General features: G+C 43.0%; 2 protein-coding genes across 3 annotated transcripts; both read right to left on the bottom strand.

The window, feature by feature from the left end:
* Positions 1–519: 519 nt before the first annotated feature.
* Positions 520–3,849, bottom strand: LOC136548132 (probable cysteine protease RD19D). Its single transcript, XM_066539780.1, has 3 exons — positions 3,710–3,849; positions 835–1,413; positions 520–730 (listed from the first exon to the last, which is right to left on the bottom strand). Exons 1-3 carry the CDS (start codon positions 3,749–3,751, stop codon positions 629–631), a joined length of 723 nt encoding a protein of 240 aa, XP_066395877.1. The 5' UTR covers positions 3,752–3,849; the 3' UTR covers positions 520–628.
* LOC136547881 (membralin-like protein At1g60995) lies at positions 3,732–11,788 on the bottom strand. Of its 2 annotated transcripts, XM_066539653.1 has the most exons (15): positions 11,205–11,788; positions 10,055–10,117; positions 9,740–9,902; positions 9,480–9,646; positions 8,946–9,027; positions 8,745–8,806; positions 7,717–7,811; positions 6,808–6,887; positions 6,509–6,592; positions 6,137–6,253; positions 5,955–6,040; positions 5,728–5,834; positions 5,113–5,204; positions 4,939–5,015; positions 3,732–4,606 (listed from the first exon to the last, which is right to left on the bottom strand). In XM_066539653.1, exons 1-15 carry the CDS (start codon positions 11,367–11,369, stop codon positions 4,148–4,150), a joined length of 1,899 nt encoding a protein of 632 aa, XP_066395750.1. In that variant the 5' UTR covers positions 11,370–11,788; the 3' UTR covers positions 3,732–4,147. The 2 variants fall into 2 exon arrangements, with proteins under 2 accessions (XP_066395750.1, XP_066395700.1); XM_066539603.1 differs by having other exon boundaries at positions 9,480–9,902; positions 11,205–11,787.
* Positions 11,789–16,179: the final 4,391 nt, after the last annotated feature.

Below are 16,179 nucleotides of genomic sequence, written 5' to 3'. Positions count from 1 at the left end.
TGGAGATGACATGAAGATAGACTGCATTAGCCGAAGAAGATCAAACGGCGTGTCGCAACATAATATATGGTGCTCGGGGACTAGCTGTGGGGGTATTAACCCCTATACCCTTACGGCTAGGCTTGGGCCGGCCCAGTCCAGGGGGTCCGGTCCACTGGAAGACGACGCGCAGTTCGGCCGATCTGTTCGGAGTCCCGCGCAAGGAGTCAAGACAGACTTGGAGATCAAGCAAGATCCTGGTCGGTTAGAATAGGAATCCTTTTCTGGCCACCTATGGCAATTGTAACCGATTAGGATTAGTTTCCAGATCTGTAACCCTGCCCCCCCAGACTATATAAGGCGGGCAGGGGACCCCTCTAAAAAACATCTCTCATTGACATACAACAATACAATCAGACGCAGGACGTAGGTATTATGCCTTTACGGCGGCCGAACCTGAATAAAATTTCGTGTCTGTCTTGCGTCACCATCTTGTTTGTAGCTTACGCATCTGTCTGCCGATAATCTACTACCTTGGGCATACCCCTAAGTAGACTGTCGATCATATTTCGTCGACAGCCACGTAGATGGCGGCTTGGGCCAGGTCAAAGCGGCGAGGACCCGGCGCGCCCGTGTACGGGTACGCGCGCTACTCCATCAGCCCGCCGGACTTCATCAGGTACGCGTACGCGTTGGTCATTAGCCCACCGGCATAGCCGTTGTTGCACTCGTCCTGCGCCACCACGCTGCACTGGAACATACAAACCAAACCAACATGCTCTAATAATCCTTCATCGAACTGGACGAATTCATTTCAAGTGGGAAGACATCGAGAGAGCGCAGTGATGCACGTACGGTGTGGTCGTAGTCGACCAGCTGCTGCTCGCTAAGGTCGAGAAGCTTCCCTGTGGCGAGGAAGTTGGTGCCTTCCACCGCGCCTGTCGTGGTGAACGCCCAACACGACCCACACGCGCCCTGCATCTTGACGCCGATGACGGCGCCCTTGTCGCGCCAGTCGAAGCTGGCGGGCAGCCGCGCCACCTCCTCTTGCGAGGCCGGCGGGGCGGCCAGCGCGCCACTCATCACGATCCACTGGACGTCCCCGCCGGCGTGCACACCCGTGAGGCGCGCCTCGAACTCCTCCCGCGTGAGGTCGGAGAAGGGCGTGACCCCGTGGCGCGCGGTCAGGTCCAGCGCCTGGTGCGCCGCCGCGCGGGCTAGGTTGGCCGCGAACACGCGCAGCCGACGCGCGTACTCCTCAAGCACGGAGTACCGCCGCCCGTGCCGCCTCACGAACGCCGCGAACTGCGCCTCCAGGAGCAGCCCCGGGCCCGCGCCGGCGCGGGAACGACCATCCGTCACCTGCCGGATGAATCCGCCGTCGTCGGCGGACGCGCCGGCGAGTGGTAGGAGCAGGATGAGGACGACGGCAAGCTGGGAAGCCAAAATACATGTATTTTGATTAACAAAGTGAAGAAATACGCCAAATGTCATCTAAAACAAGAAGCCAACGTTTCGAGGGTCATTTTAACGAAGTCGACGATTGTAGTCCTATAATTACGAAGCGTATTGTTCTATAATTGCAAATTTCTCGAAATGGTCTCGGCGGCCGTCGCGAGGTTTGAAATTGTTTTGGGGTCTCTTTTTTTTGGGAATCTTGTTTTGGTGGTCTCTGTTCCCCCGTTGGCCTCGGTTTTGCGGAGTGGGCGCCCGAAGTAGCAATTGTTTGAAACGGGGACGGTGAGGTTCGTACCTGTGGTCACAGGGGGATGCGGTACGAAATGCCAATAATAAGCTCATGGAACTTTCTTTTTTCTTTTTTTTGAAAGTTTTGAGACGAGGGAACGGTGGTAATCGAGGCCAATCGAGGCCGAGCGAGAGATTTCGGCTCAATCACTTTCAGCCTGTTTGGTTTGCTGGTTCATATCGTTACTGGTTCGTGAAGAAGTACTGTTGGCTGGTTTGTGTGAGAGAAAAATACTATTCCGACTGAAAATTTACGATCGTTTACGATAAGCCATAGCCAAACGAACAGACTGTTTAACCAGATGAAGTAATCGAGTGTTGGCGCGCCTCCTATTGGGGCAGTCTAGGACTCCTAACTTTTATAACCGGTATATAGGTTCTCGTACAAAGAGACTAGATCCGATAAGCCGATAAATCTGCTAAACGGGTACCCTTACATTGTTCAGTGCTCCCTCCGTTTTAAATTGGTGTCTTTCATTAAGTCAGAATTGCTCTAACTTTAACTAAGCTTAGAACAGAATACACAAGCATCTACAACATCAAACAAGAGTTATTCAGCCTGTTCGTTTGTTGGTTTCAGCCAGAACTTATCAGCCAGCCAACAATATTTTTCTCTCACAACAAACCAGCATCAGCCGGGCTTATCAGCCTAGAAACCAACCAGCGAACAGGCTGATTAGATACACCATTAAAATATACTTCCTTCGTCCTAAGATAAATACACATCTCGCACTTCAATATATAATAATAGACATCATTAGATTAATTACGATATATATTTTTATAGTAAACCTAATTAGAGATACAAATGTTAATATTATTTTCTATAAATCTAGTTAAACTTAAGATCAGTTGACTCCTTAAAGTGCAAAATGTGCATTTATTTTGGCACGGAGGAAGTATTTTGATTGCATTTTTTTAATATTGTAAGTGTTAATATATTTTTCTATATATTTGGTCAAAATTAAACAAATTTGACTTATGACAAACCCAAAACAACTTAGAATTTCAAACGATTGGAGCATATGTACTTCTATGTCTACAATATTACTACCACATTAAATAAATTATAAGTCATTCTGGTTTTCTAGATACATAGTTTTTGCTATGCATCTAATATATATTTACATAGTTTTTGCTATGCATCTAATATATATTTACATAGTTTTTGCTATGCATCTAATATATATTTATGTCTAAGTGCGTAATAAAAAGCTATGTTGAAAAAACAGAACGACTTAATTTGGAACGGAGTACACCACACCTGATGCACTGTGGTAGCAAAATAGCACCTCATCCAGTTTCAAAGAGAGCAATCAAGGAATGTACATTGGTGTCCAGAATTTCAAGCAACTAAATTTACAAGCACCAAGCTGGATAACAGAATATGCAACGACGATGTTGCAGCACCCATCCAGCGGAGGTGAGAACAACAGAATGAATAGCAGGAGTAATATCCTTATGTCTCAATGTGACAACAAGCCTATATAATACTACGTTATAAATTGTAGGTCATTTTAATTCTGTCCTAACTCAAAATTGTCTAACTATGACCCGAGTTTTAGGAGTGGAACAACATCAAATACATATCTAAGTAGTTTCAAACTTAAGATATGCATAGATAATTCATTTATTTGGCTTTGCAAACATTAACATATTTGTCTATAAAATTGGTTAAAGAGAAATTTGATATAGGATAAAACTAAAACCACTTACAATTTGAAACGGAGAGAATAATAGTCTCATGTAAGAGACGATGTTCAGTGAAGTGGCTGAAGTGGTAGCCTTGTATATATTAGCCTACGACACAGACTAAAGCAACAACATGATGCACTAGACGGCAAAATGACACCATAATAACATCATTATAAGTTTCAAAGTTCAAACTGACCGCATTCAGTGAATGGACAACAACAACGGTGTTCAAAATTTCAAGGAACACCTTAAAAACATAATTTTAAGGAACTAATCTGCAAGCACTAACCTCAAAACTGGAACAGCAAATGTAACGATGGATCCAAACCATTAATTTGTCCAATTCAGTAACAGGTGCAGTAACACTGGATATTCCAGGCTCCAGCACCTACCCATGGGAGTACAAAAAGAATTTGCACAACATTTAATATGCTGTGAGTTGGCATTCTGTACAGGACTGGAATGGGCACTCCCATTCAGAAGGTAGGGAATGCACATATATAATGAATATAGATACAACCTTCATCCTTACCTACTAACTAAAAAAGAGAAACAGATAATACTAACATTGTATCTCCAGCGACACCAGTCTGTATATGCTGCCACCAATATTCGTCATTATCCTTTTGAAGGGAGCTGCTGGCATTATATCATATTAGCAATAGATTACTGCCGCCCAAGCACCCACCAAGAGTTCTGTCATTGGTCCACTTTCATCTTCATGATTCTATGTCACCTGATCATTTTCATTTCGAGGTGGATCGGTGTAATCTTGACCATGATCACGGACATCTCTGAACATAGAGAAGAAAGAAACTATGCCATCAGAAGCACTGCCTCCTAGCAACCACAGCAAAAGGGACCCAAATGGGTTGAGGGAGCCTGAGCCCGTAGGGGTGGTTCCAGCTTGCTGAGTGTTTTGCTCTTGATACTGGAGAGCATTGTTGGCAGCTGGCTCAGAAATTCCATTCTGTTGACCCTCTTGCTGGTTCCTGGTAGACTCATCCTGAACCAATAGGGCATCTGCTTCACGAGCAGCACCAAGGCCATCGTTTATAGTACCAGGGTCCCTCACATTTACCCTAGCAATGTGTAAGGTAGAGTAGATAGTTGAGGATGTAATCTGGACACCTGTCTGCTGGTGAATGTGAGCTCGACTTCGCATGAATCTCAGGAGAGCTGGCACCTGAAGTGGCACAGGGAAATATGAAGTAGACATTGGGTGACAAGGATTTAATTGAGCTAATGGACCCAATATATGCACACTGATCTACCTCCCTACTGAATCAACCAATTTTGGATCAATTTTCTCATTCACATGAAAGTTACGACAAGCTGTGCATGCAAACCACTGTTCAGAAGCTAAAAAGTGGATAGGGATATTAAACTTTGAAACATCTAACTAATAGTAATCAATGATTATTTCTAAAAAACGTGAACAGAAAATTACATCAAAATGTAGAAGCATTAGATAAATAAAGAGAAAAACAAAAACACAGAAACAAGACATTAACTTACCTCAAAACGGTTCCAAAAATATAAAATAAGGTGCTGCATGAATGCTGCCGTAGCAGAGAAAGCCAGATATGAGAAGCCTGGTAAAGCATATGTCATAAAGCAACAGAAATGTGCCATTAGTTAATCAATAGTTCAGTCAGAAAAAAAGTTCGATACATACTGAATTTTACGTACCATAAGTATATGAGAAGAAGTAGATATGGAAAACCAAAAAATAGAGCAAGAAGAAGCGTGGAAAGAACTGCATCGATATGGATGTCCGCACACTGAAAAACAAAGATACAGGGATAAGTATTTAAGAATCATTAGCTTCAAAATTTTGTCCTGCACAAAATCAATTCTAATAGATGCATTCATGCTAGCTGCCTTATACTATTTCGACGAGAATAAGTGATCATCTCTACCCATATATCTTTTATTTGAGTTGCTCTCAGCAGTTATACTGAGCAAAAGGCCTAGCTATTCCCTTAGGGAAAATTTGCCGTAGGGCACCACGACTTCGTATAGCTCTAGCCTCTAGGACACAGCAAAAGTCCTGCTTGGGGGAAGGCACTGTCAAATTGTAGTTACTAGCTGGTTGCCTGGGCCCCCATTAAAATACTCTTTCCAGCTCAAAGAGAGATTTTTTTTCATTTGGGTGCCCCTGGATTACAAATGAACCCGACCTGGCCCCAACCAGACCCAACAGGAGTTTGGACAAAACTGTGACTTCTCTAAAAGGGTAGATGTTTCACAATGGGAGTGGAGTAATAATAAAAATTCCAGTAATACTTCCATGTAAAACATTACCTGATCATCGTGAACAGCTCACATAACCATACAAGAGTCAAAACAAGAAACGCAAGCAATTGATCATCGTAGAACTCAAATAGAAAAAAGAGGATCCCAATCATAATCTACAAAGATCAGAACAAAATAATGAGTGAGCTAATGTAGAAGTTTGGTGAATCCTGCAGTGAATACATTTCATCACAAACTTCAAATATTTCAAAACACCAAAGAATATATCCCATTACCGGAACAAAAACCAATGATTCGATGACATGCACGAATATCAACTGAAAAGTTGGCAGGTGGTGGCGTGCATGGTGTTGAAGCTGCACTGAAAATTTCAAGGAAGAACAACACACTAGGTGAATCAAATAAAATATTAAGTGCAAAGCAGTCCAGGCCGCAACCTACAGAAAAGAACACCAACCTGTGAACCTAAGCATGCGGGATTGTGTTTCTCTCAGAGTAAATGAAACAGACATGGTGGTTGTGAAAAAGACAAAGAGTGACATTAGAAGGACACCACATTTTGTCACAAAGTAATCTGCAAACACCAAAGTTGCAATGCATCAGATTTGATGCACAGAGAGGAAGATATGAGTCATGTATGTTATGAAAGGCAATCAAAAGCCAAAATTAAGGACTTTTTGGTTCCATACTTTCCAATTTGAAAGTTCATTGCAATTTAGCAGTTGACATGTATAAAGCTTTAGTAGAACAATGCACAATAGTGATGTCATGTAGAAAACGCTCAAGAGTTGACTCAACATATTGAGAAAACAAAGTTAACTATACCAACCTCCAAATCTTGTAGGACCTTCTGGTAGTTCATGCCCATAACTGAGATCATAGAGCTCCTTTGTCTGAAAGTTGTATAAATAACCTGCACAACATACCAAAGCCCAAAAAATTAGTTCATAAATGGATCATAGTGCAAACAGTTATACAAAGTGCAAAAAACTGTTGTTTGACATGCTTCAAGCAAGTCAACTACGTTGTTAGTTGTTACTTTGCTGTTATGAACCAAGTCTGTAATCATTTGTAGAACTATTTTGACGATTAAAGGTTGGTACATGCACAATAGGATCAGATGCGTACCATGACCAGGAGAATTCACCAAGCTGTTTGTAAGTATAGTATCATATCCAACAATGCTGTTTATCAAAAGCTGCTGCCACCTGAAAAGGAAAATGTAGAAAAAATTGAGATGGCATCTACTGCAGACAATCCAATTGGATAGTATATGTACATGCCAACACATCACAGACACCCACTCAAAGAAAACTGTAGCAAAGAAAAATGTAGACTTATAGAGAAAGAAATGTCTCTCGCATTTTTTATACAAAGTACAAATTGCACACAAATCTACAGATTTTATTAATATCAAAGAAAATTTCATGTTGCAATGATATAGGGGTTACTATCGTAGTGTTCATTGAAATAAGGCACCAATTCTTATTATCTATCTGAGTGCAAGATCAAAGTTACCAGAGGCCACAATCAACTCAAGATGAAAAATAAATAGATGTGCAAAACTGTGACTTAGTACTCCCTCCATTCCAAATTATAAGACGCTTTGGCTTTTCAAGATACATAACTTTTGCTATGCACTTAGATATACACTATGCCTGGATACATGGTAAAAGCAATGTACCTACTACCTAGAGAAGCCAAAACATCTTATAATTTGAAACGGATGGAGTATTTGTCAAAATTGTTAGCTGGATAATACACATATGGAATCTAAGTAGCAAACTGTCAAGAATTAATATATGCTGAAGTGAAAACATTTACATAGATATGTAAATTCCACAAGATCCAAGGTAAGGTCATTGATACTCTTAAAATACAACATGCAGCATGCTTACATGTTGGTGGAAAGGGCATTCTCCTAAACTCTATGTCAGATCAAAGTTTTCAACATATGAGAAGGTGCTAATATTAACAGCAACCTTTGGCACTTAAAAGCTTGCAAACAGGAAGGGTTCAAAAATACTGAACAGAAACCTGTTTCCAAAGCAAGGATTTCGAGCAGAAATTGTGATATTGATTGTTCGGACACCATGACGAATTTTAGCACCTTCAGAAAGCAAGAAATAACCCTGCAGAAAAGAAATGAGCATGTGGGAAAGCCCCTAAAATGAATACTATTCAACGTACAATGCTAATACATGCATACAAGAAAAGGAACAACAATAGGGTCTTCTGATCCTCTTAACCAACTCAAGGCTTGAATTAATTCAAGAAACTATGTCATCAATCAAACATTCAAACCTATATTGCTAATACTGTATAATTGTGAATATTCTACTGCTTTTCAGATCCTTTTCATTGAGTGAATATGCCACTCTAATAAGGTTGAACCTCTTTCATAGCCTGAAATTGTATGTTCGTTATTTACCCTTGCTAAAATTAAAGATTGCATACACAACACATCTGCGACAATGTGCTGTGAAGGGCGACTTCATCTACAAGCTTCCAGGTTAGTGCTCTGTGAGGTTACTCAGACTGCATTGCAACAGTCAGTACTTCAGTGAGAGAAGTGCAGACCTGGAAACAGCCTGCGGTCTCACCATTGTGTTGAGACCACTTGGGGTGTGACCACATAAGGCCAGTGGCAGGTCAGAAAGCAACGAAGGTCAACAGAGAAGGGATGTAACTTCCATCATATCTGTCCAGTGTTCCATCTCAATGTGCCAAAGTTTATAAGGGTGAGTGGACAAAGGAACAGCAAGGATATTTTTTAAGAGTTTAACAGAATATATCCTCATAATGGAACTTTGCACTGAAGATGTCAAGAAGCAGTGGCATATTCACAGTTATCACTTATCAGATTGTTAATGGAATTTTCACCAGCTGGGGATTGACTAGGTGCATACACTATTTCCTCACTGAAGAGTAGCCTAAAACTTTCAAACATGTTCAACAGAAGTTTGTATTCTTATTGTGCTAAGAAACAAGAAGCCCATCACCAAATAACATATCAAAGAAGACAGAATGGCCAAGTGATATAAACAGGACAGGAAGAGTCTGACCTTCTCCACGCCATATAAATAAGTAGGCTCAAACGCTTTACTCCTCCTCTCAAACCACTGCACTGTAACAAGCAACATAAGCTAGAGAAGTTAGAGAAAATTAGTGCTTGTAGTTTGCAGGTGACAAGGTTAATAGGATTCATGCAAGCACTATTCTAGGTTGAGGCGCATAAAATATGACAACTTAACAGTCGACACTACCTATTGTCGAAATAAGATGATCCATGGTTGGTAGTTGAAGATCCTTAACAATATGGAGGAAGTCGTTCCAATTTGATCTGACCTGATGTTAAAATAAACAAGAAATATCATAGGGATAAAGTACATGTATGTTAACCAATTAGGCGACACATAGGCAAACACAGATCACTAATCGCAAACATATAGAGTTATAGACAAAAAAAAAGTATCATGCCACTTACGGAACCCAGTAGGGATAAAAATATTAGTGAGCAATCTTTTGCTTAATCTGAATATTGATTAATACTGCTATACTATCAGTCCAACAAATCTCAGCAATAAATAGCTATACGCCACTAATTTGCCCCTTCAGAAACACTTCTCAAGACCCCCCCCCCCCCCCCCCAACAAAAAAAAAGAAAAAAGAAAAGAGCTAGAAACTTTTTTGCTACATCAAAATCCATCGATCCGACCAACAAAACGAGGATTTTTGGGGTGAGCATTAAACAAGGCAACAAGGCAGTGGTTTAAAAAAATTCTGGTCAAACTTCTTACCATCAACTGGAGGGTGTTTTCTGAAAGTTGCTTTATATTCTTCCAGAATGAGACAGCACGATGGTACCATTTTCTGAACAAATATGTCACTGCTGTTTTAAATGACTCCTTAGCCGATAAAGGGTGGTGTACAGAACCCTCTCCGGCTGCCTTCAAATCTGGTAAGCCTGGAATAGTCGTGGTAACAGTTGTGTCAGCTGTATTCTCTGATTGAGGTTCAAATTCTTTGTCTCCTTTCCAAGTTCTAAACATTAGCTTACTCCTCCTAGCTCCAGGGCCAACCCAGGTTGACCAAAACTTAGATGCCAAAATGTTGAACTTATCACCATTAACCTCTAAAATTTTCTCAGCTGAACGTCCCAGGTTCTGGAGATCCATGATGTAAGAAGCACCTCTGCTGGACCATAATCCCCCACTGATAATCTACAACTCATAGCAAAGTTTAAAATTGACACCAATAGAATAGAAACAGGAATCATCAACAAAAGCAAGAAGAATAAAACATACATAATGGAGTTTCAGAGTAGCAACTAATTCAATAACAAAAGCAAAGAGCAACCAGACATTAATACTACCTTGATTTGGACAAGTTGTGCTTCTCCAAATTCAATTCCAGAAAACTCACTTGAGCAGCCAGGCTTCGCATGCAAAAGACAATTCAAAAGTGAGAATCAAAAAATAAAGACTGGAGCGGACAGAAATGTGGACTACAAAATCAAATAGTATTAGTCCATCGCAATATTCTTTCTTTTTTTCTCACAACTCAAGATTTTTGTTTTAATGATCTCCACTCATGAACTTTATATTTCTACCTAGTTGATATTAATCAGCGGGAATTTGGAACCATGGCACGTACTTCGCCCTAGGAACATTGTTCCTGTTCCAGAAACAAGTAGGTTCGACATTCCTCAATCCCATCAACCCAGGAACTTGGTCACTATGCACATGACTATGTGAATTACAGAGAGCCTGCTTTTTATATGTATTAGATATATAGACAGATCATTTAGATGAATAAGGTTATAGTTGCATGGCCTTGCTTGGTGTGATGTGTGATTTGTTCTATATGCGTGTAGATATATCATAGTTCGTCAAATATTTATCTTATGTACCATTACATGCATTAATAATCCTTTGTAAAAGGATGGACAAATTAGATCAATCAGATTGGCTCAATTTTAACATAGCAGCAACTCAATGAAATCAACAATCGAAATATGTGTTAACATGATAAGTGAGGCATGAACAGAATAGAACAGAACATAAAGGTCAAAACAAAAATGTCAATCAGAAACAGAGCAGGAAGTGAACAGTATGTATACAGATTAAGTGAACTAATACTCCCTTTTGAATATATATATATATGATGTTTAGGACAAGCTAATTAGTTCAAAAAAAATGCCATGTATTTAAATACAAAGGGAGTACTTAACTTTTGTTCCTCCTAGTTCAAAGTAAATACTACTGATTACTGAAGGAAGAACAAAAGAGGATAGGTAAGAGTTCTTCAATGTTATGCCGGCAAAAAAATCATTAGCAAAGCAGCGATGGTAGCTCTGTTTCCACAATTCACATTAAATTGGCAGCATGGTAGCTCTGTTTCCACGAGAAGCGTCACATCCGCTCCCAATCCATCACAGCGGCAGCAACAGGAGCAACAGGAGCAATGGAGAATGATAGGCAGGCCACTGAGGGCAATTCTCGAGAGACGGGCCCATGACTGACCTGCTGCACGAAGTTGGTGTGCATGACGACGAGTAGGCAGAAGAGCGCGACGGCGCCGGCGAGGTAGAGGTACTCGAGCGCGAGGCGGATCCGCGGCGTGAGCAGCTGGGACAGCGTCCCCGATAGGCGCGCGTGCACCCGCAGGAACGTCTGCTCCGGATCCATCCCCCTGCCGCTGCCGCTGCCGCTGCTGCGGCCCCCGCCCCGCGGCGTCGCCGGCCACCTCCAAACCCTAAGCAGGGCCTCCCACTCCCCTCGAGGGAAGGAAGCTTCGAATCGATTGGGGAATTGGGATTATTCGGGACTGGAAGCCGCTGTGGATCAACGGAGAGCTGCTGGCCGGCCGGCCGCGAATTTGGTGCTGGGGGAATTTGCTTGCGGGGTTTGGGATTTGAATTTCTCCGGCGCAGTGCGCATCAGCGCATGCGGTTGATGGTGTGCGCGAGTTTAATACGTTTCGCTTTCCTTCCCCTCACACAGCCTGTGTGCCAGACTACCAGTATCGGGGGCTCTTTCTTGGGGAACGGGATATGGGCTATGGCGTGTGTAGGCGGCGGGGCGCACGCAGCAATTTTTCCTGCCGCCGGCACGTTGGTTGGTTGCCTGGTTCTGGTTGGGTTGGGTCTGCCGGTATGGAGCCTGGGTGGCTGGCTCCACGCGAGCGGATGAGGATGCCAGATCTTTTTGTGGCGTGTCGCTGTCCAGGAAACTCCAACACTGGTCCTGTATTTTTATTTTTACAAATTTATTTACATGCACAGCTTGAACTTGCTCTCAAATTCAAAATTGGGACTACTCTCCGTCTAAAATAAGTGCACATCTCACACTCTGAGAAGTCAACTAATCTTAATTTTGACAAAATATATGCAAAAAGATACTAACTTTCACGATGCTAAATAGATTTATATATGTTCATACTAAATAAACTTATTTAGATATACAAATATTAATACCGTTTTCTATAAATGTAGTCAAAGTTCAGACTGATGGACTCCTCGAAGTGCGAGACAAGCACTTATTTTAGAAAGGAGAGAGTAAGCTCATGCTTGCTTCTGCTTAGCAAGACACACTGAAAGCACTAGTTTGATTTTGGATAATTGATAACATCTATGGACTAATCCTTGATGAGCTAAGTATGTAGACAAGAGGGGATGGTCCAAAGCAAGTGGTAAAGCTAGATGATGGTCATGGTGATGGTGATGGTCAAACTTGAAGATCAAGTGCTTCAACTTGAAAAAGAAGAAATAGAAAAACAAAAACAAGGTTGATCAAGGCAAATGTATCAAATATGTTTTTGTTTTGGCACTCAAGACACCATAGAGGGTGTGAGTGTGTTTAGGATCGATATCCATACTATAAAGAGGGGAAAATCTTTGGTTAAGTGGTTATCGAGTGCCACTAGGTGATATGATTCTTGCATATGTATTAGGGACCTAGTGTGCTAACAATTAACCCTTAAAAATGATTTAAAAATGCTAATATACGGGCACATGAGTTGTGCACTTTATGGATAGTAACTTGGAAGCAAGGGTGGAGTGTTTGAGGAGATAGAAAAAAAAGGAGACGAAGATCAGTGACCGAACGCTAGGACTTGCATGTCCGGTGCTTAACCCTAGCTGTTGGTCAGCTGAGGAGAATTGACCGGACGCTGCACTCGACGCAGGCCGTGCATCTGGTCATGCTGTCTAGAGAAGGTGCAGGGCGGTTTGGCGACTAGACCCTAGAGGTTATCGTTGACCGGACGCGCAGGGGGTGCATCAGGTCGACGATGACGTATGTTGATGCAATCTCTGTGGGCGAGCGCAGTGAGGACCGGACGTTGGACGCATCAGGTCACCTCTGACTGGATGCATCCGGTCAATAAAAATTCTCTCTAGATGCTTACTCGACTCGACGGGACGCGTCGTGTTCGTGAGTCCGGTCATTTCTTCGTCAAGTCCGATCACAACTTAACTACTGCGAGTGATCAACTAGTGATCGTTGAAGATGAACGGGTGAGGTTCAAAGGGGTGCCACGTGGACGCCATCCGTGGACCGGACGCTGGGGTGCGTCAGCATCCGGTAAGGCAAGTCCAGTCACGCCTTCGACAAAGCAACAGCTCTTTGAGCCACGAGGCTCTATAAATAGCTCTTGGTCGGCCTTAGGGGCTCACTCTCTTAGGTACTTTGAACATTCTTGACATCCTTGTGAGCCTATGCAAACACCTCACACTCATTTTCATTATTGATTCATCATCATAGTGAGATTGAGAGTGATTCCTAGTGTATTTGCTTGAGTGATTGCATCTAGTGGCACTTAGGGATCATTGTGGCTAGCGGATTTCTTATTACTCTTGGTGGTTACCGCTACCTAGATAGCTTGGAGCAGCGGAGGAGCATTGGTACTGAGTTGGTGATTGTTCGTGGCTATCTCCCTAGTGATTGTTGAGGGGTCTTGTACCTTTCCTCGGTGGAGAGCCGAAAGATAACTCTAGTAGGATTGCTCGTGTCATTGAGTTACCTCACTTTGGGTAGGTTCTTGCGACGCCTAGTGAAGGCTTGGTGTGGTGTCAATTAGCCACCAAACTATCAAGTGTTGATCGACACAACGGGGACTAACGTGCCGACAAGCACTTGAACCTCAGGAGAAAAATCATGTGTCATCTTGTGATTGAATTTCTCCCGGTGATTGATTGATATACATTGTGATTGGTTCATCTCACTTGACACGGCTGGTATAAACATCTCACTCACTCTCTAGCATTTACATTGTTTACATTCTTGCTTAGTCAAGCTCTTTAGTGTAGCTAGTTTTGAGAGCTTATTAGTTTGGTTAGTGAGGCTCTTTAGTTAGTCTTTGAGAGCACACTAACTTAGAGAGTAGTGACATAGCCTTGTGTGTGCCTAGAGATCATAGAAACTAGAATTGTCGGTATAGGTGGCTTGCAACATTTGTAGAGCTAGAGCAAAATTGCATTTTGACATTTAGGTATCTAACCCTTTGTCGACGAAATCTAGTCGGTAGTCTACCGAGGGGTATACCCACGGTAGTAGATGAATCGATGGAGGTGCGCGTGAGGGAACCTAGACAGTGACAGAACGCAAGAGACAGCGATTAGGTAGGTTCAAGCCACCGACTTGGCATAATACCCTACGTCCTGTGTCTTTCGATGGGTTGTATTGCGTATGATCAGATAAAACGAGGGGGTCCCTACCCACCTTATATAGCCCGGTAGGTAGGGTTACATATCAGTTGTTTCTATCCTGATCGATTTACAAGATAGGAAGTTATTGATATTATGAGATCTAGCATATCTGAGCAGGTTTTCTAGATCACCGAGGATCTTTATGTAGTCTTGTGAGGCACGCTGACCTACGTCGTGCTTCATGCAGTGGCGTCTTGTAAGCTAGGCCTCCACTAGTGGCGAGACTCATGCGCAGTCTTGTGGGCTAGGCCTCCCCTAGCGGCTCAGCACATGTACAGCCTTATGGGTATCGGGGGCCATACCCCCATAGCTAGTCCCCGAGCACCTTGCACCCTCTGTGCAACACCGTCCTGGGCTTGTCCGAGCTGATCAACACGCCGCTAATTGTCAAGAAGAGGCCTCTGACCTGTCTGACTGGGAGCCGAGCTGTTGAAGAAGATGTCCGAGCAATTAGTCAGGCAGTTCGGGCTGTTGGAGCGAAGCATCTGAGCTGTTAGAATCAATGTTCGAGCTGTTCAACCAGGGAGCCAAGCTCAGACTTATGAGAAGCCTAAGGTTTGTCAGAATGGATGTAAGGAGCTCAAGTTAAAAAAAATTGAAATCTCCATCTTAGACGAAGTATGTCCACTTAGGTTCTAAGGCATCAAAGTTGGTCATGTGGAGTCCTTGACTTAGTTATCGTGAAGGAACTTAGCCGCTTTGAAGAAATCTAAGTCAAAGAAATAAGCACATTCACCGCAAGGTGAAATGTGCCCACTTAGTCCCTGAGCCTAGGCACTAGGTGAAGTAGTCTCGTGGCTGCCAAGGTCCAAAGTAGTAGTCTTCATGGTGCTGAACCCTGTTCCTAGCTTAGCTAAGAAAAATAGTACAGTCATCGCTAGATGACATGTACACACAGTAGTCCCCAAGCCTACTAGGAAGATTACGAAGATATTTTGTAGCAGGGTCAGGAAAAATATCTTGCCATGAAAATCCAAAAATTCCTTCGAAATATTGCTTGGCGCGCATTTTGTCTTTGCGGCCCGCACGAAACACAGCTTCGCATACAGATACAATAAGCCCAGTTAACGGCCCAGTGACGCACGGAGAACTCAGAGGGAATGAGGCGCAGCAGGCATGGTTTCCCAAAAACCCTAAAGGCAGAGGGTCTTGGGTCATTCCGTTATAAATCCACCATGGCTCCGAGGCGCACTCCCCATTTCCTGCATGCCACATCATCTTCCTCGTGCTCTTGCACACATACACCTTCCCGTCTATAACCGCTCCGCCGCTGGAATAAATCCAAGCAGCGAGCAACCACCATCTCCAGATCTGCTTGATGGCGTCGAAGAGGAATCGCAGCGGCTCAAGGTGGGTGCCGCGCTAGGTCAACCACGCCGAGGAGTGGGTGCAGTCCGTCAGTGATGAGAGGGCACTCAACAACTTGGTGGTGCTTGAGATTCTAACAGATAGGGCGATAGCGGGATGGTGCCTGATGGTTGGTGAGAATTTCCCCACGCCCTATTCCTATGAACTTATTGTTTTTGAAGATTACTTCATCCGCGGATTCAGTGTCCTAATTCATCCTTTTCTCCGCAGGCTGATTGACCACTATGGCATCAGTCTCTACAACCTTAGTCCAAATTCTAACCTTCATGTTGCTAGTTTCATCAATCTTTGTGAGGCATATCTAGGGATCTTACCCCACTTCGATCTATTCCACCATTTCTGTTGTCTCAAGATGCGGGGGGAGCTAGATCCAAGGTAGTCAACAGCGCTTATCTACAACTGTAGGATGGGATGGTCAGTCA

Source organism: Miscanthus floridulus, chromosome 1 (assembly GCF_019320115.1).
Source record: "Miscanthus floridulus cultivar M001 chromosome 1, ASM1932011v1, whole genome shotgun sequence".
Taxonomy (NCBI): domain Eukaryota; kingdom Viridiplantae; phylum Streptophyta; class Magnoliopsida; order Poales; family Poaceae; genus Miscanthus; species Miscanthus floridulus.
Note: the sequence above shows the minus strand (reverse complement) of the source record. Positions and strands in the feature narration are given on the sequence as shown.

What these genes read in the sequence shown, in the direction of transcription:
- LOC136548132 (XM_066539780.1), bottom strand. Translation starts at nt 3,751, where the DNA reads ATGGTTTGGATCCATCGTTACATTTGCTGTTCCAGTTTTGAG. An exon ending in TTTGCTGTTCCAGTTTTGAG is followed by an intron (nt 1,414 to 3,709) that starts GTTAGTGCTTGC and finishes TTGGCTTCCCAG; the next exon opens with CTTGCCGTCGTCCTCATCCT. An exon ending in TGGTCGACTACGACCACACC is followed by an intron (nt 731 to 834) that starts GTACGTGCATCA and finishes TGTATGTTCCAG; the next exon opens with TGCAGCGTGGTGGCGCAGGA.
- LOC136547881 (XM_066539603.1), bottom strand. Translation starts at nt 11,369, where the DNA reads ATGGATCCGGAGCAGACGTTCCTGCGGGTGCACGCGCGCCTATCGGGG. An exon ending in GAGCTGTTCACGATGATCAG is followed by an intron (nt 5,205 to 5,727) that starts GTAATGTTTTAC and finishes TTTGTTTTTCAG; the next exon opens with TGTGCGGACATCCATATCGA. An exon ending in ATTTTTGGAACCGTTTTGAG is followed by an intron (nt 4,607 to 4,938) that starts GTAAGTTAATGT and finishes GTGCCACTTCAG; the next exon opens with GTGCCAGCTCTCCTGAGATT.